The sequence below is a fragment of the Mytilus trossulus genome, chromosome 1 (assembly GCF_036588685.1).
Source record: "Mytilus trossulus isolate FHL-02 chromosome 1, PNRI_Mtr1.1.1.hap1, whole genome shotgun sequence".
Taxonomy (NCBI): domain Eukaryota; kingdom Metazoa; phylum Mollusca; class Bivalvia; order Mytilida; family Mytilidae; genus Mytilus; species Mytilus trossulus.
Window position 1 is genome coordinate 6,865,950 of NC_086373.1, and position 25,277 is coordinate 6,891,226.

The 25,277-nt window shown below is 31.4% G+C and overlaps 2 protein-coding genes across 2 annotated transcripts; one reads left to right on the plus strand and one right to left on the minus strand.

Annotated features, from left to right (window-relative positions):
* Positions 1-2,111: 2,111 nt before the first annotated feature.
* On the minus strand, positions 2,112-10,230 carry LOC134713593 (alpha-ketoglutarate-dependent dioxygenase alkB homolog 7, mitochondrial-like). Its single transcript, XM_063574953.1, has 4 exons — positions 9,843-10,230; positions 6,158-6,331; positions 4,586-4,710; positions 2,112-3,852 (listed from the first exon to the last, which is right to left on the minus strand). Exons 1-4 carry the CDS (start codon positions 10,122-10,124, stop codon positions 3,717-3,719), a joined length of 717 nt encoding a protein of 238 aa, XP_063431023.1. The 5' UTR covers positions 10,125-10,230; the 3' UTR covers positions 2,112-3,716.
* LOC134713577 (cilia- and flagella-associated protein 57-like) lies at positions 10,228-22,920 on the plus strand. Its single transcript, XM_063574952.1, has 20 exons — positions 10,228-10,365; positions 11,918-12,412; positions 13,024-13,271; positions 13,523-13,682; positions 13,902-14,054; positions 14,344-14,489; positions 15,398-15,563; positions 15,910-16,236; positions 16,633-16,818; positions 17,086-17,250; positions 17,505-17,660; positions 18,067-18,160; positions 18,387-18,577; positions 18,830-19,003; positions 19,376-19,534; positions 19,731-19,874; positions 20,102-20,218; positions 20,468-20,599; positions 21,021-21,164; positions 22,248-22,920. Exons 2-20 carry the CDS (start codon positions 11,939-11,941, stop codon positions 22,560-22,562), a joined length of 3,651 nt encoding a protein of 1,216 aa, XP_063431022.1. The 5' UTR covers positions 10,228-10,365; positions 11,918-11,938; the 3' UTR covers positions 22,563-22,920.
* The last annotated feature ends 2,357 nt before the right edge of the window (positions 22,921-25,277 follow it).

Consider the following 25,277-nt stretch of genomic DNA (forward strand, 5'->3'; position numbering starts at 1 on the left):
ACATATGAACAGAAGACAAAAGAGACAGATGAACCGAAGACAACAGAGACAGATGAACAGAAGACAAAAGAGACAGATGAACAGAAGACAAAAGAGACAGATAAACAGAAAGACAAAAGAGACAGATGAACAGAAAAACAAAAGCGACAGATGAACAGAAAGACAAAAGAAACAGATGAACAGATAGACAACAGAGACAGAAGAACAGAAAGACAACAGAGACAGATGAACAGATAAACAAGAGAGACAGATGAACAGAAAAACAAAAGCGACAGATGAACAGAAAGACAAAAGAGAGAGATGAACAGAAAGACAAAAGGGACAGATGAACAGAAAGACAACAGAGACAGATGAACAGATAGACACCAGAGACATATGAACAGAAAGACAACAGAGACAGACGAACAGACAGACAATAGAGACAGATGAACAGAAAGACAAAAGAGACAGATGAACAGATAGACAAAAGAGACAGATGAACAGAAAGACAACAGAGACAGATGAACAGATAGACACCAGAGACATATGAACAGAAAGACAACAGAGACAGACGAACAGACAGACAATAGAGACAGATGAACAGAAAGACAAAAGAGACAGCTGAACAGATAGACAAAAGAGACAGATGAACAGAAAGACAACAGAGACAGATGAACAGATAGACAACAGAGACAGATGAACAGAAAGACAACAGAGACAGACGAACAGATAGACACCAGAGACATATGAACAGATAGATAACAGAGACAGATAAATGGACAGACAACATAAATAGATGAACAGACAGACAATAGAGACAGATAAACAGTTAAACAAGAGAGACAGATAAACACATAAACAAGAGAGACAGGTGAACACATAAACAAGAGAGACAGGTGAACAGACAGACAATAGAGACAGATAAACAGATAAACAAGAGAGACAGGTGAACACATAAACAAGAGAGATAGATGAACACATAAACAAGAGAGACAGATGAACACATAAACAAGAGACAGATGAACACATAAACAAGAGAGACAGGTGAACACATAAACAAGAGAGACAGGTGAACAGACAGACAATAGAGACAGATAAACAGATAAACAAGAGAGACAGATGAACAGAAAGACAATAGAGACAGATGAACAGAAAAACAACAAAGACAGATGAACAGATAAAATACAGAGACATATAAATTAACAGACAACAGGACAGGTGAACAGACAGACAACTTAGAGAGATAGATAGACAACTAAGACAGATGAACAGATAGACGATAGTGACAGATGAATGAACATACAATAGGGACAGAAGAACAGACATATATCATGGATCTATCACAAATAGATTATATCAAACTTATTTATAAAGCAGAAAACTTAACTTTGAAAACTGCTAAACAATTCAAAATCACTGAAAATGTCCTAGGGAACAGAGCCTCAAAATAGTCCTTGCACGGAATGCAACTTTATATTAAATACCAATGATCTATCACATGTAGTTCCTTTCAAATAAACTTAAGCAGAGTACTTTTAAAACAATTATTGAAGCAAGAGCTGTTGCTGTCACCAGAAAAGCTATTCTTTTGTTTGTCCCACTTTCCGTGACTTTCATATCAGGCGAGACAAAATTTGATCAAAGTCTTAAATGGTTTGGTTGCATTAATTTTATGAATAAATTTTGCTGAAAAATTACCAAGTTCCAAAGTCTGTAAAAAATGAGAAAAAAAATCCTCAAACAATCCAATAATAGCAGGTGCAAAACTTCAACATATGTGCAATTTTTTGGTGAAGTGCCAGGGATCTGGATTGAAAAATTAAGGAAAACTACACAAATTAAGTTCAAACTTTTCCATGCCTGACCACCCTCCATACATCACCATACTACCATTATAAGCTGATTTTGGAGTTTGTTCAACCCAGTCAAATGTTTTCTTATAACCATGCTCAACAATTACCCTTTCTAGATTTATGGAACATTCTCAAATCCACCTTCTAAAATTTCATTGAGATGTACCTGATAGGCTTGTACAGAAGATACACATGTGATGGGATTTTAACATTGTTTTGATTTATTTTCTTGGATTATTGTTTGTGTAATGTATTTTGACCTCTAGATACATATGTTAATAATAAGTTTTTCATTGGTTTAATGTCACTGAAAAAACACACATTTCTATTTACTGATCAGATACATTTTAATAGCATGGTCGCATTTACAATCTATTACGAAGTAAAAATTATCATAACAAACAAAATTGTAACCAAACAATCATCTACAAGAGAAGGAAATAGTATGCAAACAATCATAAGATCTGCAATTAAACAATTTACATTATCAATATGATAATGACTGGAAATCTAATACTCTTCTCTCTTATAAAAGTGTGGAAGACACATGTTTCCTTGTGATCAAACATATTAAAAAAAATCTGTTTCTGAATGTCTATCTAGCAGAGTGTTCTCATATCACATTAACACTTTACCTTACTGAATATGCATGTAATATTTGCCACTGGACTTACATCATTATAAATTGATTGTAAAAAGAAGGATTATATCCCTAACATGATGTAAAGATAAGATCAGATCATGTTTACTTCTGACACAAACGTATTCTGTCAAAACATTTATATGGTTACTTATATACAAAACACTTATTCATACCTCCAAATGTAAGTTAAACATTAAAACAAACAACTCACCCTACCATATTCAGAATGTCAAATTTAATAATATAATAAGTCACTATTACATTTCTGTCTATTTGCTAAGAGCATTGTCACAGATTAATAGACTTTTTTTTAAAAAGTATTGAACAGATAAAGTAAATATAGATGATAATTTTGCATGGATATACTATTGTACAGTACAATGTAGCAACCATTTCAATCAGTTAACTGCAGATAAAAATATCCCAAGAGTAAGCAGTTTATTCATTACTAGTATCTAGATCTGAACAAACATACATGTCTGGGACTATCACTCATGCATTTACTATATGTTGATCACTTTCCCCATATATGCTGTATGACAATGTATGATAAAAAAAATAAAATAGTGTATATATTTTCTCATATGAATAATTAACTGAAGTCCCCCATGCCAAACAGGGGAGATTGACAAGATAATTTGGCAAAATATAAGCAGTTATTTATCCTGCACTTAACGTATGCTCTGCGAGTTCCAATCTTTTAGCATATCATTGTTATCTGAACCTCAGTCAATATTCTCTTTATCCTTAGCTCCCTTTTTCCAATACATGTACAAAAATTCACAAAATGCACTTTTTCATGATGATACAGTAACATTACCAATGTAATAACTTCATTTTGTAAACGAAGCCAGTAAAAGCTGCCTGTGTGTATGTATCTTCAAAACTCAGCATCTCTAAGTTGGTTCGTCCTGAACATGCATGAAATATTTGACACTGGACATAAAGCAACAATCAATCAATCTCTAAGTTGGTTACTTTCATTTTCTATGTGTTGTAATATCTCCATATCACAGAAATATCTGCCTATACATTTCTTGCTATTTTCAGACTTGCCTGCAGAGACTTTTTTTCTCCTATTTACTATTAATACTAGCCTGTACCATTCAGGGTGTAAGATTATCCCCTTGTTTGGAATATTAAGTATAGAAATGCTTGTACAGATATACTTTAACAATAACATAGAAAGCATTCACGTACAATCCTGATCACAAATCTCATTGGTCAAATAAAATATTGATTTATTTTGTGTCCTCCTCATTTGGTTCATTTCGTAATATTATTGATATTCTTCTGTCTTTTGGTATAATTTGTCCTTTAAATTTAGATTCTGCTTCAGGAAGAACTTCATGGGAGTACTCATATCTTATTGCATCTCTGTAATAAAGAAAGTCCATGTATATTTGTTTTATAGTACATGTAAAACTTAGCCAATCAAGTATGCAATACAACATTTTTTTATAATTTGAAGTATCATAATACGACTTTAACAAAAAGTTGGATATGATAATCAGAATTTTTTTTTGGTTGGGTTTTCAAACTATGGATTGTTTAAAGATTTATTTGTTATCATAATAGCTAATTTTGCAAAATCTTTGCACTTTGTTAATGCTCTAAGGGAGTTCCCTTCTCATTTTCAAAGTAATTAACTTTACAAAACACTAGTTTACATTGATAGGCAATTAATAAAGGAATCCAAAGAGCAAAAAAATACATAGGTCACCGTGCTTGTTTTCGAGATATAAGCCATTAAGATTTTGGCATGAAAATATTCGCTCTTGACTTTTCATAGCTTTATCATTGACAGGTTGAAGTTCTCAAAAACTGTTAAAAAGACATAAAAATTTTATAAAACTTTTACAGATGGCTTATCGTTTTATATGTAAAAGATTTACACAAAAAAAAATGGGGGGTCACTTGGGCAATTTTTTTCAAGGCATTCAAATGGATAAAACCAGAGGATTCCGAAAATTTGACAAAAAATCCAAAACATGACAAGCCAGCTTCCTTAAACTAATTTTCATACTCAATAAATGAATCGCACTTAAAAAAATCTATAGTAAATTCATTGCTATCAATATCATGAGCTATCTCTTAATTTCATACTCACTTCATTATGTATAGTGACCTTCTTTTCAGTAATATATCTGCATATTTATTTTTATCTTTATCATGCACCAATCTCATCACAGATGAAGACAATAAACTTAATCCAGCAATGGTATTACCACAAAACTGTAAGCAAAATTAAGTTCAGCATTATATTAAATATATATAGTTAAGTCATTTCCCTAAACTTGTCGGATCGAAAATACAAGAATAAAGGAAGAAAAAGTTCTACCGGTTATAAGTTGTAATCTTTTCTAGAAAACCAAGGTATACAATGCAAGTGTTAAGTCACAAAGTCTCCTTTTTACAATGTACAAAATGTGTATGAAATACATTTTTGTAAGTGACATTCTTACAATGTGTTCACTCCATATTTACAACATACTTTGACACAGATATAATTCAGTACATCAGATTGGTATGAAAATCATGCATACTATAAGATACCATTTCTTGTTAGGTTTTTTGCATCTATGGTAACTTCAATATATATTTAATATTGACATCCCCTAGATGTTACACTGACTTGGTAAATTAGTCCAAAGCCGCATGGTTAATTTGAAATTAAAATTACTGTCTTACAATTTATAAGGATAAATGAAGCATGTTCACTTTATTTATTAATTATTTTGCCATCCTTTATTGCTTACTGTTTGATGTGAGCCAAGGCTTCCTGTTGAAGTTCGTACTTTGACCTATAACTGTTTACTTTTTACACATGTGACATGGATGGAGACTGGAGAGTTGTCTCATTAGCACTCATTATCATACTGCATCTTCTTATTTCTAATTCGATCATTTGATACTAATAATAAGACAGTCAGAATGTACTTTTGAAATGTCCAAGTTTTGAAAAAAATCATTTAACAGGATGTGAACTAAATGCAGTTTAACTAATAAAATTTACTCCCAGACATTTATAATGAAAAATCCTGTCATAAATTATATTTTTTATAGTGCTTTTAGGTTGAATAAAATAAACAGATCTATCATTTTTTTCAATACTTTTGATATATATCATTCTATGTCATACAGTTGCTCAGATCTCACATTCAACTTGAGCTTACATGTATCTGTATTTAATTCTATTAAATCTCATCTGCTTATACTTGTACTTTGAAAAATATTTAAATATAAAATCTAAAATATTTTTAAAATACATAAACTGTTTCCTACCCTCTACATTTTCTTTTGCCTACAACCACCAACTTGGCACCAAGTTTAAAAATCAGAAAGTTACAAGAAATCGAAGATTATTGCACAATTTAAAAACTTCATTTTAGTTGAAAATATAAATCAAACAATGAAATGCACACTAATGTACATGTATGTACTTTGAATAAATTGTTTTTTGACAAAACCATTTTTTGGGGATTTTTAAAAGTTTTAAAATATGTTGAAGTTCAGTGAAAGCATCAACACATACGACTTCATGTATATTGGGATTTTAAATGAAACAACTGTCCAACATAAACATATCCCTACTGCCTAAATATGTGGTTTGATATATCACTTTTTTTCATAGACAAGATTACAATGTACATACATGTTTATTAACTTTGGAACAACTCACCCTTACTGCATCAATATGTGGTTTGATATATCCTTTCTTTTCTAGGTCTAAAATATGTACATAAGCTAACTTTGGAACTTCTGGTGGGAAAGCAATTTCTTTAACTCTATTCAAAATTTTCTGGTTTTCTTCATTCCATGTTCTTCTTTCTGTTTCTCTAAATCCATGGATTGCCTACATTTATAAAAAAAAAAACTTCATGTCATTTATAACAGTCAAGAACCAAACTCTAAAGAGGCTCTAAAGACTATCTACATATTAAGCAAAGGACACAGATGGATTCATGACAAACTTGTGTTTTTGGTGATGGTGAAGTGTTTGTAGATCTTACTTTAATGAACATTCTTGCTGCTTACCATTATCTGTATCTATAACGAACTTGGCCTAGTCGTTTATACAGTGGAAAATATTTTGTAAAGATTTACAAAATTTATGAAAATTGTTTAAAATTTACTATAAAGAGCAATAACTCTTTAAGCGGTCAATTGACAACTTTGGTCATTTTGGCTTATTTGTAGATCTTACTTTGCTGTAGATTAATTAATTCTGCATACAGTTTATCTCTATCTATATTCAAAATAATAACCAAAAGCTGCACAATTTTCTTTAAATTACCATTTCAGGGGCAGCAACCCAAACAGGTTGCCTGAATGGTCTGAAAATTTTAGAGCAGATAGATCTTGTCATCTTGACCTACAAAATAAATCTTGACCTAAAAAAAAAAAATAACCGTGTCGGATTTGCTCTAAATGCTTTGGTTTCAGAGATATGAGCCAAAAACCGCACTTTACCCTATGTACTATTTTTAGCCATGTCCGCCATTTTTTCTTCACGGGGAGGTTCATCAGACACATTTTTTAAACTAGATACCCTAATCTGCTAAATTAGGCTATTATTTGAACTTGGAATTATTTTTAATTATGGAATTTGCCTAATTTCTTGTGTTTAAAATTTTTAATAAATTCCATGTTTATTTGGTATTATAATCTTTTGAGTGGTAAATAACACTTTCCATGCAACAATGTGCAATGTATTTTGGTTAGATAGTGTTGTGCGGCACAGTACATTCTATTGAAAATATACTATTTTTTTTGTAATAGAAAGTGTTGTGCACAGCACAGAACATTTCAGTACAGAATAAACATGGAATTTATTAAAAATTTCAATAACAAGAAATCAAGAAATCAAGCAAATTCCATAATCAAAAATAATTCCAAGTTCAATGATTGTGGACAATTTGGGTTAAATAGTTTCAGAGCAGAAGATTTTTGAAAAATTACCAATTCAGGAGCAACAACCTAACAAAGGGTTGTCCGATTCATCTGAAAGTTTCAGGGCAGATAGATCTTCGCCTTTAAACAATATTACAACATGTAAGATTTGCTCTTAATGCTTTGGTTTCAGAGATATAAGCCAAAATCTACATTTTACCCCTATGTTCTATTTTTAGCCCTGGCGACAATCTTGGTTGGTTGGCGGGTCAACAGACACATTATTTAAACTAGATACTAAACTAGGATTTGTGACCATGTTTGGTTAAATTTAGCCCCGTAGTTCCAGAGGATAAGATTTTTGTAAAACTTAATGACAATGGACTAGCATGTTCCCAAGAGATGAGAAAAGCTCACGTGGTCCTTCAAGTCAGGTGAGCTAAAAAATCAAACATTGACAAAGAATTATTATGATCATTGGATATTATCTTTCTTTATAAACATGCTGAAATTAAAATTATTAAATAATTATTTTCAAAAGATTTACAATAGTGCATATGTGATATGGTTGTCAACAAAAGAAAACATGTTGTCAGGGAATTCGTTTGATATCTGGAATATTCATGATATACATACTGCTTTAAATAAATTAATTTGGATACATTTGTATGTGCATTCCATTTAAGGTACAGTCAATGCAAGCAAAAAAAAAGTTCACAAACAATATTTAACCTTTCAATTTGACAAAAAAAAGGGTCAGGATCGTTCAATGGATGTAACCTTGTTCAACCATACGAGACAATGTAAATTAAGCAATCAGCTAAGTGTAAATGTACATCCCTTGAGCAGGTTGGGGATAACCCGCCAAATGGGGAACTATTCCCCAAATGAGTAACAATCCCTCATTTGAGTAATCATTTCATAGTGCTAAAAACTAAATTTTAAAAAAATGGGTCTTTTAAATTAAAATGGCACTAATTTATAGGAAATGGAACAACTTCTCCCAAAGAACAATATTTTTTACTATGGGGTTTTAAAAAAGTTAGAAGCCTAGAAAATAGTCAGATTATCTGATATTCATAGGCTTGTATCTTCTCAGTAAATCAAGATAAGGATAATCATCTTTTGGAAAAGTTGCTGCATTTTTCATGAATATGTGCAGCTGCCATTTTTAGAAATAAGACTCAATTAAGAAAAAAATGTTTTTAGCACTACAAATTGATTACTCAAATGAGGGATTGTTACTCATTTGGGGAACAGTTCCTCATGAGTTGCCACTCAAACTCACCAACTCGTACCCTATTTTTACCAACTCATACTTCTACCAAATTATATCCAATATTTTTGAACACTATATTTTATTACATTGTATTTTGTAGATCCATAAGAATATTTGAAAAGGATATTTTTTACTGAATATTGCGATGGACATGCACAGGCACTTGTCTCAGAAAAAAATTCCTATATACCTTATTATAACACAAGGTACTTAACATGCATTTTAGAAAAATGTGGGGTGATGACGAAGTTCCGTTATATGCCGCTTTATAGGATGTAAATCCCACTAAAGCTTGTTTTATCGTAAATCTAAATTGATTTATCTTTACAATGATGTATAACATGCCTACATTTATTGTCGGAATCATCCGTAGCAATCCTACCAAAGTATGTCAATCGTTATAATTTTGCAAACCGCTGAAGAATTGGCAATAAACGCGTCATGCTCCTTGTATATCTCGGTTTCCGATTGTTCAATTCTATGGGAAAGTCTAAATGATTCTCTGAGTTATCTGATCTTGTTTCATTTCATACGTAAAGTCAAGAGTGAGTCTGAAAGACATTGACGTCATGGGAAAATTTGTAACTTATTAGATATACCACAAACAACACTTGTTAGATTTATTTCACGGTATATCATACAATTTTACTTAGATTTATTTCACGGTATATCATACAATTTTACCATTTTACTAACTGTTTTTTTAAAACGATTTTTATAATAAATCATTTACTGCGGCCGTTTATTGCCAATTCTTCAGCGGATTGCAAAATTATTACGATTGACATACTTTGGTAGGATTGCTACGGATGATCCCGACAGCAAATGTAGGCATGTTATACACCATTGTATTGATAAATCAATCTAGATTTACGATATAACAAGCTTTAGTGGGGTTGATAGCCTATAAAGCAGCATATAACGGAACTTCGTCACCACCTAACATTTTTCTAAAATGCAAGTTAAGTACCTTGTGTTATAATAAGGTATATAGGAATTTTTTTCTGAGACAAGTGCCTGTGTGGACATGTCTTTTTTCTTCGTGTTAGTAGAAAATATTATTTAACATTATAGTGCTTCATATTTTATTATTTTGTAGATCTTCATGTACATGTTGAAGTATAAAGGCATCAAAGAAAAAAATTTTAATAGCCTTTCAAGACGTCATAATTATTTGGACTACCGTAATACTTACATTGTCCCAGTGGTCATATTCATATCTAAGCCTCCTCATATATGGGTCAACTTCATTAAAAAGTGACATTTCTTCATCTTCACTGAGGAAATCTTCTTGTACCAACATATTGGTACGAATTTCTTTCTCTAAAGATATATCCTTCGTATCATAGTAAGTCGTTAAACTACGTGTATTTACGCCCTCATTTATTCGCATTGAAAACAGATTAGTCAAATTGACCTTTTTAAATGGCTTCAGCAATCTGGTTAATTTCATTTTCCTTCCATAACTACGTAGCATCTTCTTCTACTTTGGCAGGGGTGACCTACAACTGTTTAAAACCTTTGGGAAGTCGAAAGTTGTTGACAAAAATCGCCATCTTGGTATCTGTATCAGGGCTGCGCTTTATATAAACCAATTTCAAAGAAATTACAAGCGCTAAATTGAACTAGATGAAACCGGAAGTAATCTGTATTTCCGTTTCCCACAGCAACCAGTATATACATCGTTCATTGAAAAGATACAAGAAAGCTCAAGAAAGGTAACTTATGTTTACATTTTACTCCAATATTTTGTTAAAAATATATTAGAGCTGTAATGAATATTGCATTGTTAAAACAATCATTCAGGTACATATAGTTGTCACAAAACTGCAGTCTGTACAAACAAAATTCTGTTTCTGAAAGTGTGATATGTTTCATCTGACATCTCATCTTCCAATAATTTCCAGGAGTCTTACACGACTGTAAATTGTTTTAGCACTATCAAACTGTGCAAGTTAATCTGTAAGATTCTTTAAAACCAATACTGATACAAATTTCAAATTAAAAAAACGCTGTTTACTTGAACCTGCCTGGACATTTTTTGAATTGTCTAGTTTCAATAGCTTCTATTGTATGTGTACTCGAGTTTCCACCAATTTAGACACACCCCTTGATTGACTGCAAGGTACAGCGGATCCATGTACACTCCCTAAGTATTAATGGAGATGTGTCCTTTACAATATTATCCCAACACCACCCAAGGGAGCGTGTAGGACACCGGGGAAGTCTGTTATTATGGTGGAGGAAGATGAAGTTCTAGGAGAGAACCACCAGGCCACTCGGTGGAAACAGACAAACCAGAGAGATATCAGAAGATTGATCTCCAAGTCAAAGTACCTCTCAAAGAGGACAACTTTGGCCAACCGAGGCCCCCAAAGTACCCATTCTAGTTTAAACTCTGGTCTGGGTACCAGAGATGTGTGTGAGAGGGTGAAAATTACCCTTTTGATGTACTGATATTTTTAGCACCAGGAGTGAGAATCGAACTCGGGATCTTCAGCACTGTAGCCATCGGTCTTACATTGTAACCACTAGACCACAAACTCACACAATTAGTATTGTGTTTGTCTGCTCCTAACACAAATTGTACAGACACATCCCCCTTCTTGATCCCTTTGCACCCAATTTTTTTTTATTAAATACTGGTCGAATTATTAGATGAATATCTATACTTCTAAAGGAAGAGAACAATTTAATAGAGCCACAACTCCTCTGAAACCGTATAAAGTTAGAATAAACTTTATATAAATGTAGTGTTTTGTACATGTACTTCCTTAATTTGTCTTTTGAACAATCTTTTATCCACCTACAACACCATTTCTTTTTAGAAATATACAAATTTTGAAGACCATAGCAAACTGTGTTTTATAAGATTTCGTGTGCATGCTTAGTCGATGTACATGTACTGTCTGTAAAATTTATAATACGAAAATAACAACACTCATGTCATGAACTTTGTACAGGTTTTATACTTCTAAATCATATTGTTGTCACATATAAAGTTTTCCAGTTGTAGTAGGAAAAACAGGACAGGTTCAAACAAAGATTTTGGGCAGAGAAAATTATTCAACTTTTAATCATCACAGCTTTATTAATTATCATTGGACAATACCAATATTAAAATTCTAGGCTTAAAATAAGGTGTTTACTTTTTGTAAGTACTGCAATATAGTTACAGTTTTTTTCTAAATGTTCTGTTTATATTCTTGTCAGGAAAAACAATGTAAAGACTAACCTGCTGAACATCTGGTTTTTATTTGATATTTTCAGGATTCTGAGAAATCTGTCAAGATGGCAGCAGCCAACTTTGATGCCAAGCACATCTTTGGTTTGAAACCAGGTGTAGCTGGAAATGTTTGTTACCATGATGAACAGACAATTGTGTATCCATCTGGAGCCAACTGTGTCATGTACAACATCGACCAGAAGACACAAAAATTCATCTTACCAACAGAAAAGAGTGAAGGAATGACAGCATTGGCAATAGGTCCAAACAGAAGATATGTTGCCATAGCTGAAAAGGGAGAAAAACTTGTAATAAACATTTATGACCTGCACAATAACAGGAAGAAGAGATCTTTAGTGCAACCACCAGATATCAAAGCTACTGAATATGTCAGTCTTGCATTTTCACCTGATTCAAAGTATCTTATTGCACTGACAGGGAAACCAGATTACACCTTACTGTATTACACCTGGGAGAAATCTAAAGTTTTGGCTTCAACAAAGACAACCAATCCACAAACCAATAATCCAGTTTATCAGGTATTTATAATCAATGTGTTTAAGACTTTATATAAAAAAAGATGTGGTACAATGTATGATTGCAAATGAGACAACTCTCCACAAGAGACCAAAATGACACAGACATTAACAACTATACAACATTTCCTTTTTTACCAGGATGCTATATGAAATATCTGGGGAGAACACTGTATAGTATAGGTCACCGTACAGCCTTCAACAATGAGCAAAGCTTCATAGTCAGCTATAAAAGGCACCGAAATGACAATGTTAAACAATTCAAACGAGAAAACTAATGGCCTTATTTATTTTTAAAAATGAACGAAAAACAAATGGAAAGTTGATATATGCCACAAAGAATAAGTTTTTTCAGGGTTTATAATAAAGAAGGTTAAGTTTTAAAATGCAGTATTTGATATTGTTAATTACTTTGTGAAAAAAATGGGAATTTCCCTTTAATATCCCATTCTTTACCAAATCAATTGTACCATGAATGACCTTTAATTGTGTCTGTAATCCATTTGTATTTTGTTGGAACCTAAGAATATATATTGTTCAAAATATATTGTTAATTATCCCTTAAATCTCTTAAAAGTATGTTGCAATAAGTCATATTTTTGTTACCCTTTCAGGCTAGCTTCAACCCACAAGATAATACACAACTGTGTGTAGTTGGCAATGGAATATTTAGAAACTTCCGCTACAGTGAGGGTAACCTCAAAGCTTTCAATTTCCAAAAGATGGAACCACAGAATTTCTTATGCCATGCTTGGGTGTCAGAGGAAAGAGTGGTTGTTGGAACTGATACAGGAAAACTGCTGTTGTTTGAAAATGGAGAAATAAAAAATGAATTCAACATTGGAGCATCACTCCAAGACAAGTAGGTTTTCTTGAAGAAAAAAATATTTTTTATTAGTTTCTTGTACATAATTACCTTTATTTATATAATGGTTTTACAATTTAAGATTCATAAATTATTGGAGACCATTAATATACATAAACAAATTACTTAGGAAAGCCTCCATCCAGTTATCAGTTATTTACATGTTTATAAAAATCTACAACTCACTAAAGAATATTCATATGTTTTAATGGCAGCCAGTTTGTTTATATATTGATTGCCTGTTTTAGGAAGCAGGCAGATGATGATTCAAGCATTGTAACCATTCCACAAGTAACAGCAATAGTTGCCTATTCTAAAGGATTTGCCTGTGCCTGTGGTCCTGGAACTGTACATCTATATGAAAAGACAGACGATAAAGATTTGTTTAAAAAGTCTAAACAAATAAAGGTATTTATCCTCAGAAAACATCATTCATATAAATGTAAAAATATGATAGTTTCAATGAGTATAAAGAACTATAAAACCATTATTTATTTTTGTTTTCTTTTCATTTTATGTTTATATATTTAATTATTTGTAATGCAAAATGTGTGTGTGTGTGTGTTTATCTTAATGAGAAACATTTTTAAAATTATTCTTACAGAAAAAATGATTTTTTTTTTGCAGATTCCTCAAGATAATTTCAGTTCTTATGCTACTAAAGCTCAGCAGCAAATAATAACATGTTTGGCCATCAGTCCATCAGAAGAAACTCTTGTAGCTAGTACAGACCAAAGTCAGATTTATCATATACAGTTACCTAGTGCTGATCTTGGAAAGGTAATTTTGGAGTTTACATTATACATTAGACTGCTTAGTTGTATAATAAATGAGAACCATCAGATACAGCTTTAACATAAAAACTTCTCTTGTGGAAACATCATGTTGATCTTAGTAACTGAAGAGCAATTAAAGTTTTGTTCTCATATTTTATGATTGTTTGGATTAATTTATTATTTAATGAACACATTTTCATGGTATGCACATCTGTATTTATCTATTCTTTTTTGTAATATAAGATTTGTTTAATTGTCTGATTATTAACTTTTATTGGCATTATCTTTTTCAGAGTGAAGGTGATGTTGTCCAGTTTGAAACTCTTTCTCAATCCTTCCATAGTGGACAGATTTTAGGTGTTGATATTTGTATCCGTAAACCACTGATAGCTACATGTTCTTTAGACAAATCTGTTAGAATATGGAATTATGAAAAATGGTATGGTTAATGATTTTACCTCTTAGTATTTAAACTTCCATAATACCAGCAGTATTACATGCACCAAATATTTAGTAATATTTGTTAAAAAAAACCTCATGCAGACTTCATAATACATTTACTTCATATAACAAAAGTAAGTGATATAGGATTAAAAATAGTAGCCAATTATCTACATCTATCTAAGTTTCAAAGAGGAAAAGTTGATAACCCTCAAACTGTTTTGAGCCGTCCGTTGGAAAGAGTTTAGTTATCCCTTTTTATGCCCCACCTACAATAGTAGAGGGGCATTATGTTTTCGGGTCTGTGCGTTCGTTCGTCCGTCTGTCTCTGCGTCTGTTCGCTTCAGGTTAAAGTTTTTGGTCAAGGTAGTGTTTAATGAAGTTGAAGTCCAATCAACTTGAAACTTAGGTCACATGTTCCCCATGATATGATCTTTCTAATTTTAATGCCAAATTATAGTTTTGACCCCAGTTTCATGGTTCACTGAACATAGAAAATGATAGTGTGAAATTCAGGTTAAAGTTTTTGGTCAAGGTAGTTTTTGGTGAAGTTGAAGTCCAATCAACTTGAAACTTAGTACACATGTTCCCCATGATATGATATTTCTAATTTTAATTCCAAATTAAAGTTTTGACCCCAATTTCACGGTCCACTGAACATAGAAAATGATAGTGCGAGTGGGGCATCCATGTACTATGGACACATTCTTGTTTATTTCATACATTTTTGTAAATGGGAGATAACCACTTTTCAATACATAGCATGTCTGTCAATCTTAACAGTTCATACAACCCAAGAGCATATTTTTTATTAACTCAAGCTCTAGTATAATGTAAAATGAGTATTTATATTTATATTTTTGATATTTGATGATAGCCTTTATATTTAATAAATTTTAATTTCAGTAATTTAGAACTTTATAAAGAATTTCCTGAAGAGTTGTTTAGTATAGCCCTCCATCCCTCTGGTCTTTATATACTTGTTGGTTTCAATGACAAACTGAGGTTACAGAACCTGTTAATAGATGACATCAGAACATTCAAAGAATTCAACATTAGAGGCTGCAGGGAGGTAAATATAATTTAAAAGAAATAAGTTTTAAACTTTGGTCAGTAATACAGCCATATTATTTCGATATGAGAACAATTTATCCAAGGAAATGTTTTCTTTGTATAGCCATTTGAATGAACATCAAAATAAAGAGAATGTCATAATATTTGCTTATTAAATTGTAAATAAATGTAATAACATATTTGAACAGAAGAAATAACTTTTTAAAACTTGTCTTGTTATCAGTTAATAAGATTATCTTCAAGGAGGTAAATTTAAGGGAACATTATTTTTTTGAGGAAATTTAATTTATTGATGTAACCTGTATTACAAATAAGTCAATAACTAATACTCTGATATTTTACAGTGTACCTTCAGTAATGGCGGCCATCTATTCGCTGCTGTTAGTAACAATGTCATCCAGATCTTCTCCACTACAACCTTTGAAGATGTCGCCACCCTCAGAGGTCACAATGGCAAGGTCAGATCTATAACATTCAGTAATGATGACACCAAGTTAGTGTCATGTGGTATGGAGGGAGCTGTTTATGAATGGAACATCTTTACATCTAAGAGAATTCGTGAGAATGTGGAGAAGGCCTGTAGTTACACTGGAGTTTCTGTAACAGCTGACAACAAAACAATATATACAGTTGGAACAGACAAGAGAATTAAAGAACTTGCTGATTTTGAGGTAAGATGATCATTCAAGGCTAAATGTTAAACTTTTTCTATACTTGATCTTCAAATTAGAAAAATGCTGACCTTTAACTTATATCAAAATGCAAAAGAAAATATACCGCAATATTCTACTTGCTTATGAACATGCAGTTCTGTATTGGAACATTTAAAATTTTTATAAGCATCATTCCATTTTATGTCTTAAAAAGATTTCATGTACCATAATCAAAATGAGACTTCCTAGCACACACTTTTATCTCTGTTTTTATGATGAAAATTAAAAAGTGTAAACTCTAATTCACTTAATCATAAATGTTTATTAAAATAATCAATCATTTAATATATTGAACGAAAAATGGTTTAGATATGTAAGAATATTAAAAAAATAATAAAAATGTCTCTTATTTAGGTTGTAAGGAACATACCAGTTGGTGATATATCATTAACAACAGTTGCCCTGTCACATTCTGGTCGTATGTTGTTTGGAGGTACAGCAAGGGGATCTGTTTGGTCATTCAAATTTCCATTGACTATGCCTGTTGATGGTAAACCTACATGGGAAGAGAAACCAGGTCATGGCATGGCTATTACTAAGGTAAGTTATATTTGTATTTATTGTCTTCAAGTTATCTTATGAATTATCTCCCTTCCCAATGAAATGAAACATTTATATGAGTGGTCCATAACTTCTGTGTTTTATCTTCAATACTTTTAACGGTATTTCCATTTTGAATTTTGCTCAGAGTTCAGTATTTTTGTGATTTTACTTTTTCACATTGAATATTTTCACAATCAGCCTTAATTTAATCCTACAATTGTTACTTTTAAACAATATTTCAAATGCTTTTGTTTTCTAATTTAGATGAAGATCACTTATGATGACCAGTTTTTGGTGACTGTTTCTGAAGATGCCTGTGTAATGTTATGGAAGCTAAGGGATCAGGAAGCAAGAGGGGTTTCTAAACGGGATAAAGATATTGGATGGACAGAAGAAATTCTCATTACTAAGAGTGATTTGGAAGATAAGGTATGTTAACAACATATTTTACAGTTATGTCTTGAATATTATATAGCTTTAATCCTCTGCAAGTGCTGTACAGGTCTAAAAATCTTCCTATTTACTTTCATTTTTCAAGTTCATATTTTACAGATAATCCATTAAAATACTGGTAACATTTTAGTTATTTACAATACCAGATAGATTGTTGTGATACATATCTTTCTTGCATATCAATGAGATTCTATACAATTGAAATTTATCAAATGACTTTATTTTAACAGAACAACCAAATGGCTGAGTTGAAACAGAGAGTACAAGAATTACAAACAGAAAATGAGTATCAGCTCAGATTAAAAGACATGAGTTACAATGAGAAAATAAAGGAATTGACAGAGAAATTCATTGAAGAAATGGAGGCATTAAAAACCAAAAACCAGGTAAATTATGTGGTCTATCTTTAAAATGTTGCCTAAATAACTTCAATTATGTAAGTCAAGGAATAGTTTCTATACACCACAAATAAATGTTTTACCATATACTATTATATAAGGCTTGAATATTGAAATTGCCAAAATAAAGAAAGAATTCAACAATTTGTTTTTTTCTACAGTACTTCCGCTTTATTTTGAAGACGGAAGGATTTTTTTCCAATGTCCTACAAATTTCAATTGGAACAATATATAGCAAATTAAAATGCTTTAAAATTAATAGTTTTATGCTGAAAATTGTACTGTGACCTATAGTTGTTAATTTCTGTGTCATATTGGTCTCTTGTGGAAAGTTGTCTCCTTGGCAAACATACCACATCTTCTTTTTTATAATTAATCAACTTTTCATATACAGGTGCTGAAAACTGAAAAAGATAAAGAAGAAGCTAGACATGAAGAGGAACTAACAGAAAAACTAGAAGCTCACTCCAGAGAACTTCAGGATTTAGGTAACATATAATATATTTTATAAGATCTTAATTTTAACAAAAAGCGTCAACTTTCTAATGATTTTATCAAGAATATTTATTATTTTGAATTTTTATTTTAATTTTATGTATCAATGTTTTTTTCATATTTCACAAACAAATTCTCATATCACTAATGAATTGGGGATTCTTGTTTTTTTTTTTTTTTTTAATACATGAGGTAATAACTCACTATTTTTGTTCACAGAATCTGCCAATAACCAGAAACTAATGTTAGAGTATGAGAAATTCCAAGATATGCAGGCTAAAATGAACAGATTACAGGAGGAATATGACCGTCGCCTCCAAGAGAAGGACGACAGTAAGGAGAGAGCTCTACAAGAACTGACTGAATACTTTGAAACCAGAGTTCAAGATATGACTGCTAAGTTAGAACAGGTATGTCATTGAAAATAAGTTTAGAATTAAAAAAGGTGGTAATATTTTAATGTGTAAATTCTTTTATATTTTGATTATTTACATTTATATATTAACATAACTACATTTATTTAGTACGCTCATAATGGAATTGATATCATTTTAATAAATATATGAAGTTTTTTTTATTCAACTAAAGTTTGAACATTGTCTATAGATAAAAAGCACAAAAAACTGTATTTTGTATAATTTCTTAATACCAAAATATTACAGGCACATGATGAAGCTCAGCAAGCAGCCAGAGAGTATGAGGAAACAAAGAAACAGATAGAGGAGGATTCCGACAGAGAAATCTTAGACATCAAAAATAAGTATGAGATGGCTCTGAGAGAAGAAAAAGATAAACACACCAAACTGAAGGGAGAAGCTGGTATTACACAGAAGAAGGTATTAATATAGTTCTAATAAAAGTATTTTGCTTACACAACCAGAATGCTTTGATGTTAACATAAATCACTTCAAAAAGATAATACAAGTTTAAGATATTTTAGAAAGCTTAAAGTTCTATTGGCAACAATACATCTTCTTTACAGACGATCTTTATAACATGCTATTGTTATCAGTTTACTGAAGAAAAGTCTTAACAATTTTGACATTTACGTCAATTTGATACTCATGGCTGTGGAATTTAATTTTCCAGCTTTTTCATAACCATTTAGAGATAAACATATTGTGTAAAACAAACTATTGTGTCATTTAAAACACAGTGTGTGCATTTATTGCAAAGACAATTTACAACAATTAAAAATTCTATTTCAGTATGAAGGTGTACAAAAGGAAATTAAAGAACAAAAACAACAGATTAAGACCATACAACAAGAGAACAAGAAACATGAAAATACAATCCAGAATATGACAAAGGAAATAGAAAATCAAATTAAAGAAAAACAAGAGAGAGACGATACTATTCAAGATAAGGTATATTTAACAGGATAATGTGTGGTGCTTTATATAGTGTTCTCATTTTGTCTTAGAAATAATATAAAAGAATAAATGAAAATTGTTTTTATTGACTAATTGTAAGTAACTCATTATGTTCTTATTTGCAAAGTAAGCCATTGAAGATTTGTTTTTAACTTTAGAAATAATAAAATAAAATTTATTTTTCCTACAGGAAAGAAGAATATATGATTTGAAAAAGAAGAACCAAGAATTAGAGAAGTTTAAGTTTGTGTTGGACTACAAGATAAAGGAACTACGAAAGCAGATCTTACCAAGAGAAGAAGATATTAAGAAAATGAAGGAACAAATACAAGAGGTATAATATTAAACTCTTTATATCAAAATGCAATAGAATTGTGTGTAATAAATAATTACATGTAAAATACTAGATCACTAGTCAACGGCTATATTTCAATGTTATCAGTTTAGCAATATTTAATAAAGATACATAAAAAAACTTTTATAGTGCTTTAGCCAAAATTGTATATATAAGTTATTATACACTCAAATAAATGTTCCTAATCTAGATATTAATATTTGTAGATGGAGAGTGAATTGGAGAGATTCAACAAACAGAACACACAACTAGAACTCAGTATTAAGGAGCTGACACAAAAATTGAAAGCTACAGACAAGGAAATGCACCAAGAAAGACAGAAGGTATGATTGCATTGTGTAAACAATTTTATATTAAAAATGTTTTGTTATCAAATTTTAAAATCTACTGAAATAAAAAAAAGATCAGATCATTGTGCAGTGGAGCTTTATTACAACATTTGATTTAAACTTTTGAAATGTTAGTTATTTCAAAACAAGTTGAAGTCTAGAGAATTTTCTACAGATAAATAGATATTGATATTAAGGGGAGATAATTAAAAATATGTGTTGATATAATCTTTTTTTCAATAGGTGCGAGATGTTGAAGCAGTTGTGAAAAGATTCAAGACAGATTTACATAACTGTGTTGGTTACATACAAGATCCTAAGATGTTGAAGGAGAGCATCAAGGCATTATACTCCAAACATGTACAAGAGGACATTGTAAGTGTTTAAATCTATTATTATTATAAAGCTTGGAATCAACAATATTAAAATAATCACATTGAATACAAACAAAAACAAATAAAAAAAGACTGAAGACAAGTCTGTTGATGATGCTTTCTACTAAATTTGCATAATGAGACAATGTTACTATGTTAGTGCTAAGTTTTTTCTTTAAAACTTAGCAGGTTAACATCTATTTCAAGTAATTGATACAATTTCCTATCTTGAATGCAACCACATACTTAATGTTTTATTTACTCAAAATGCAAGATAATTAAGATACACATTACATTTGATAAGAATAAGTATTTTAAAACTTTAATTTTGTCCTTTTTGAACAATCAAATGTACAGAAGTTTTTCAGTGCTACATTGGATTCACATTTTATTTATGTTTACCAACAATACCTCTGTTTCAGACTGAATCCGCCAGTGTTGACGCTGACATCCAGAAAGAATACAGTAGACAGAGAGAACATCTAGAAAGATCTGTAGCATCTCTACGTAAAAAGTTAGCAAAGGATTCAGGTATCCATCGAGCAGATAATGTTAGGATTATGCAGGTAATTATTTCTATATTATAATTGAAATACTTTATATGAAAAATAAGCCATAAAGAATAATGAAAACTAGGACATAGATATGTCTAGCTTTTTTGAAATTTCAATAATGCTAATGTTGAAAATAAAATAGCAACACTTTAACATGTAAGTTTTGCAAATGTTCAAAGTCAATGAACTATTACTGAAGGTACATAGCTAAACAATCTCCATGGAAATGAGATGTGCCAATGCTAATACAACTGCATACCAAATATCATTGACCTACCACTAGTGGTTCCCCATAAACCTACCTAATCACAAACTGATACATGAAAACTAAGCAAAAGCTATAGGTTGCATTTTAATAAAATAACTAATCGAAGAATTCAAATAGAGAACTAGAGGCTCTCAAGAGCCTGTGTCGCTCACCTTGGTCTATGTGCATATTAACAATCATTGGACTCAGATAAATTCATGACAAAATTGCATACCAATTATCATGAACTTACTACTAGTGGTTTCTGATAAACTGACTTAATCACAAACTTATACATTAAAACATAGCAAAAGTTTCAAAGTCAATAGACCACAACTGAGGGGGCGGGCCAAATAATCTCATGGAAATGAGATGTGCCAATACTTATACAACTGCATACCAAATATCTTTGACTTGCAACTAGTGGATGACCATAAACTGACTTAATCACAAACTAATACATGAAAACATAGTAAAAGTTTCAAAGTCAATAGACTATAACTGAGGGGGCGGGCCAAATAATCTGCATTGTAATGAGATGTGCCAATACTTATACAACTGCATACCAAATATCTTTGACTTACAACTTGTGGTTGACCATAAACTAGACCTAATCACAAATCTTTACATTGCTGATGTCGCGGCCACCAATGCTGGAAACCACATACCTATTTCTCGCTTTTTGACTCCATCAAGTGAGACAAAAAGGAGAAAATATTCCATTAAATGTAAAACCTATGAACACTTCAGACCTTTTCTGTAGTAGTCATTATGAAAGTATTATTATTTCATTGTTATCAAATTTTTATGTAAACTTATTATATGATGTTTTTATTCTATCTTTCTAGGAAAATGTCTCCTTAATCAAGGAAATAAATGACTTGAGAAGAGAACTAAAGATAGCTAGAACAACAATACATGACTTAGAAGCAGCTATGGGACTTCATAGTAAGAAGGCAAAGAAAGATCCAAATTCTGTCCAGACCATATCATTTAAAGCACCATCAGTAATGGCTGAGCAGGAGCTTGAAGAGAAAAATAAAATCATTGAAATGCAGAGAATGGAAATAAGGAGACTTAGAGAAGAATATGATTCAGGAGGATCAAGACCACCTTCTAGACCCTCATCTAATCCTAAACTACCACCTATGGAAGTGGCATAAACATTGTATGGAAATTAACGATTCTTTCTACTGCCTCTTTTATTCTACACTACTAAATGGTAGATTTATTATTTTGGTCCATTTAAACAATTTTGGAATATCTATTTGGAACCATTTATTTTTAGAAATTTACTTTTCTAAGGTTTTTTTAAGCTCTACCATTGTTTTCCAGAGGATAGACTATTTCAGACTGTGATACTATTTTAATGACTTTTATATATATTTATTGATTTTATTGAGTGCTAAAGCTCTTACAATATTTTGTGTGATATCTTATTTGTAAATTTGTAAATATAATATAAGTAAATGTCATATCTTATTTGTACAATCCAATAAAACAAATAAAAGTACAAACTTTGTATTCACTTGAGTGCTTATTAACATGGTGAAGGACCATCAGACAATAGTTACTAACTGTTCCTACTACTGCTTATCTTATGCTTTCAAAGCATTTTTTTTTTTTTGATATTTTTTCTATATCACTAAAACAAACAATCTGTAGGTCAATTTATTGGTCAGTTTGTGTGTGATTTATTTTAAAAAAAACTAACAAAAAGTAGACTTAAAGGGGGAAGTTGTAAGTATCAGGTTTATTTTCAATCAGTGTGATGTTGGTAACAAGTCCTGGTCAAAGTTATTAAGGCAAGGTTAAACACATTTTTAAAGAGCTGGGCAAACTTATTACATACATGAAAATAATGATAAATTACATTTATATAAAGATAAGAAGTAGTACTAGTAGTATATGTGGTATGATTGCCAAAGTCACAACTCTCCACAAGAGACCAAATGACACAGAAATTAACAACTATAGGTCACTGTATAAGCAAATTCCATATGACATAGTCAGGTATAAAATGCCCAGAAATAACAAATGTAAAACAATTCAAAGCAATTGATACTGAGAAGACATACAAGTAAGAACTTTGTTTACAGGATGACAACTTACACGAACATGCAAATAGAATACAAAACTGGAAATCGGTTTAAAATCTGCCTACTACATAATGTTTGTTGAGGTACCAATACTGGTTAAATACTGCTGGTATCTACAGCATTTGTGCATCCACGAGATTTTTGTCTCAAGCACATTCTTCTTTTTCTATCTATAACTATTAAAGTGAGGAGTTTTGATATGGGACATTTACATTAGCATGTTGTAGGGTACATATAGTTATCAAAGGTACCAGGATTATAATTAAAAACGCCAGACGCGCGTTTCGTCTACATAAGACTCATCAGTGACGCTCATATCAAAATATTTATAAAGCCAAAAAGTACAAAGTTGAAGAGCATTGAGGATAACTTTGTATTTTATGTAACAAAAGGCAAGGAGAAATGGAAAACCAATTCCCAGAGCTAACATACTGTCACCCCTTCCAAATAATGTTTGCTAAATGAATGAAATATGACAACAAACCAAGACCAAAATGTTAATAAACATCAACACCAAAGTCTTCATAAGCAAGCAAAAACCAAAGTCTCAATTTACAAATCAACACTCAAATCACGCAAAACAAACCACTACAATAATCTCAATAAACAAACAGATACAAAAGTCACAAAAAACAAACCAAAACCAAGGTCTCAATAGACAAGTCAACATCGCAGACAAAACAAAAATTTAACACTGATCAGTGAACCATGAAAAATAGGTCATCAATTATAACTTGCCAGACTGACATGAAGTAAAATATTTCCATACACCAAATATAGTTGACCTAGGACAAAGTATTAGAAGGACCAAAACACAAAAACTTAACTTTAACCACTGAACCATGAAAATGAGGCCAAGGTCAGATGACACCTGACAGTTTGACATGTACACCTTACAATCAATCCATGTATACACAATATTATATACATTTGTAATAGACCTATTGTGTAAGGTATCTGAGTTATAAACTTGACCAGGAAAATGTTACCTTGTTTACTGATCCATGAAATGAGGTCTAGGTCAGATGAAAACTGTCCTACAGGCTCTAGGGCCTTGAAAGGTACGAACATGCTAAATAAAGTTATCCTTTTACAAAAAAATCTGTTTTTTTTTTCAAAAGTCACTGAGCCATGTAAATGAGATCAGGAACAATGAGCATTTGACAGTAGTAAACTTCGTGACATGTGGCATCTATATACAAGTTATCAATCAGCTAGGTCTTCCAACTTCTAAAATATAAAGCTTTTAAATACCTAGTTAATGTGGCTGGCTTTGCTGGATCACTATCCCTAAATAAAGCTTTCTGCAACAGAAGTCACTGGTTTGACAATGAAAAAAAAACACTACCAAAGTCCCAGACCAACACCTGGACACAGGGATCATTAATCAAGAAACATAAACTGACAGTAACAATACAAACATTAGCTTATAAACATCAGGATTAAACAAGTTTGTGAAAACTTATCCCTCCTCTAATATATGTTATACTCTCAAACATGTCCCAATTCCTAAACGTGTGGGACTCCCCTAAACATGTTTATTTGATAGGGATTTTTGGTACTAAAGATTTTCTTTGTATTGTGTTATGTTTTGGCACTATTCGGGGGTTGAACACCTTGGAAATTTTTTTTTAATGGAAAGATGTTCTTTTTGGGGTCCTTTAGTTCCTAGACATGTTTTGCAGTTCAGTGACCTAATATGGCCATGTTTTAGGGAAATCAGAGATTAACATGAACATGTCAAACAATTAAATATGAGGTTTTCTCATTGTTGACGGT

Bases quoted from the DNA above. Each gene is read 5' to 3' on its own strand.
- LOC134713593 (XM_063574953.1), bottom strand. From the start codon at position 10,124: ATGCTACGTAGTTATGGAAGGAAAATGAAATTAACCAGATTGCTGAAG. The intron at 4,711-6,157 runs GTGAGTTGTTCC...TTTTGCTTACAG, and splicing joins CACATATTGATGCAGTAAGG to TTTTGTGGTAATACCATTGC. The intron at 3,853-4,585 runs GTGAGTATGAAA...TCTTTATTACAG, and splicing joins AGGTCACTATACATAATGAA to AGATGCAATAAGATATGAGT.
- LOC134713577 (XM_063574952.1), top strand. From the start codon at position 11,939: ATGGCAGCAGCCAACTTTGATGCCAAGCACATCTTTGGTTTGAAACCA. The intron at 16,237-16,632 runs GTAAGATGATCA...TCTCTTATTTAG, and splicing joins AAGAACTTGCTGATTTTGAG to GTTGTAAGGAACATACCAGT. The intron at 21,165-22,247 runs GTAATTATTTCT...CTATCTTTCTAG, and splicing joins ATAATGTTAGGATTATGCAG to GAAAATGTCTCCTTAATCAA.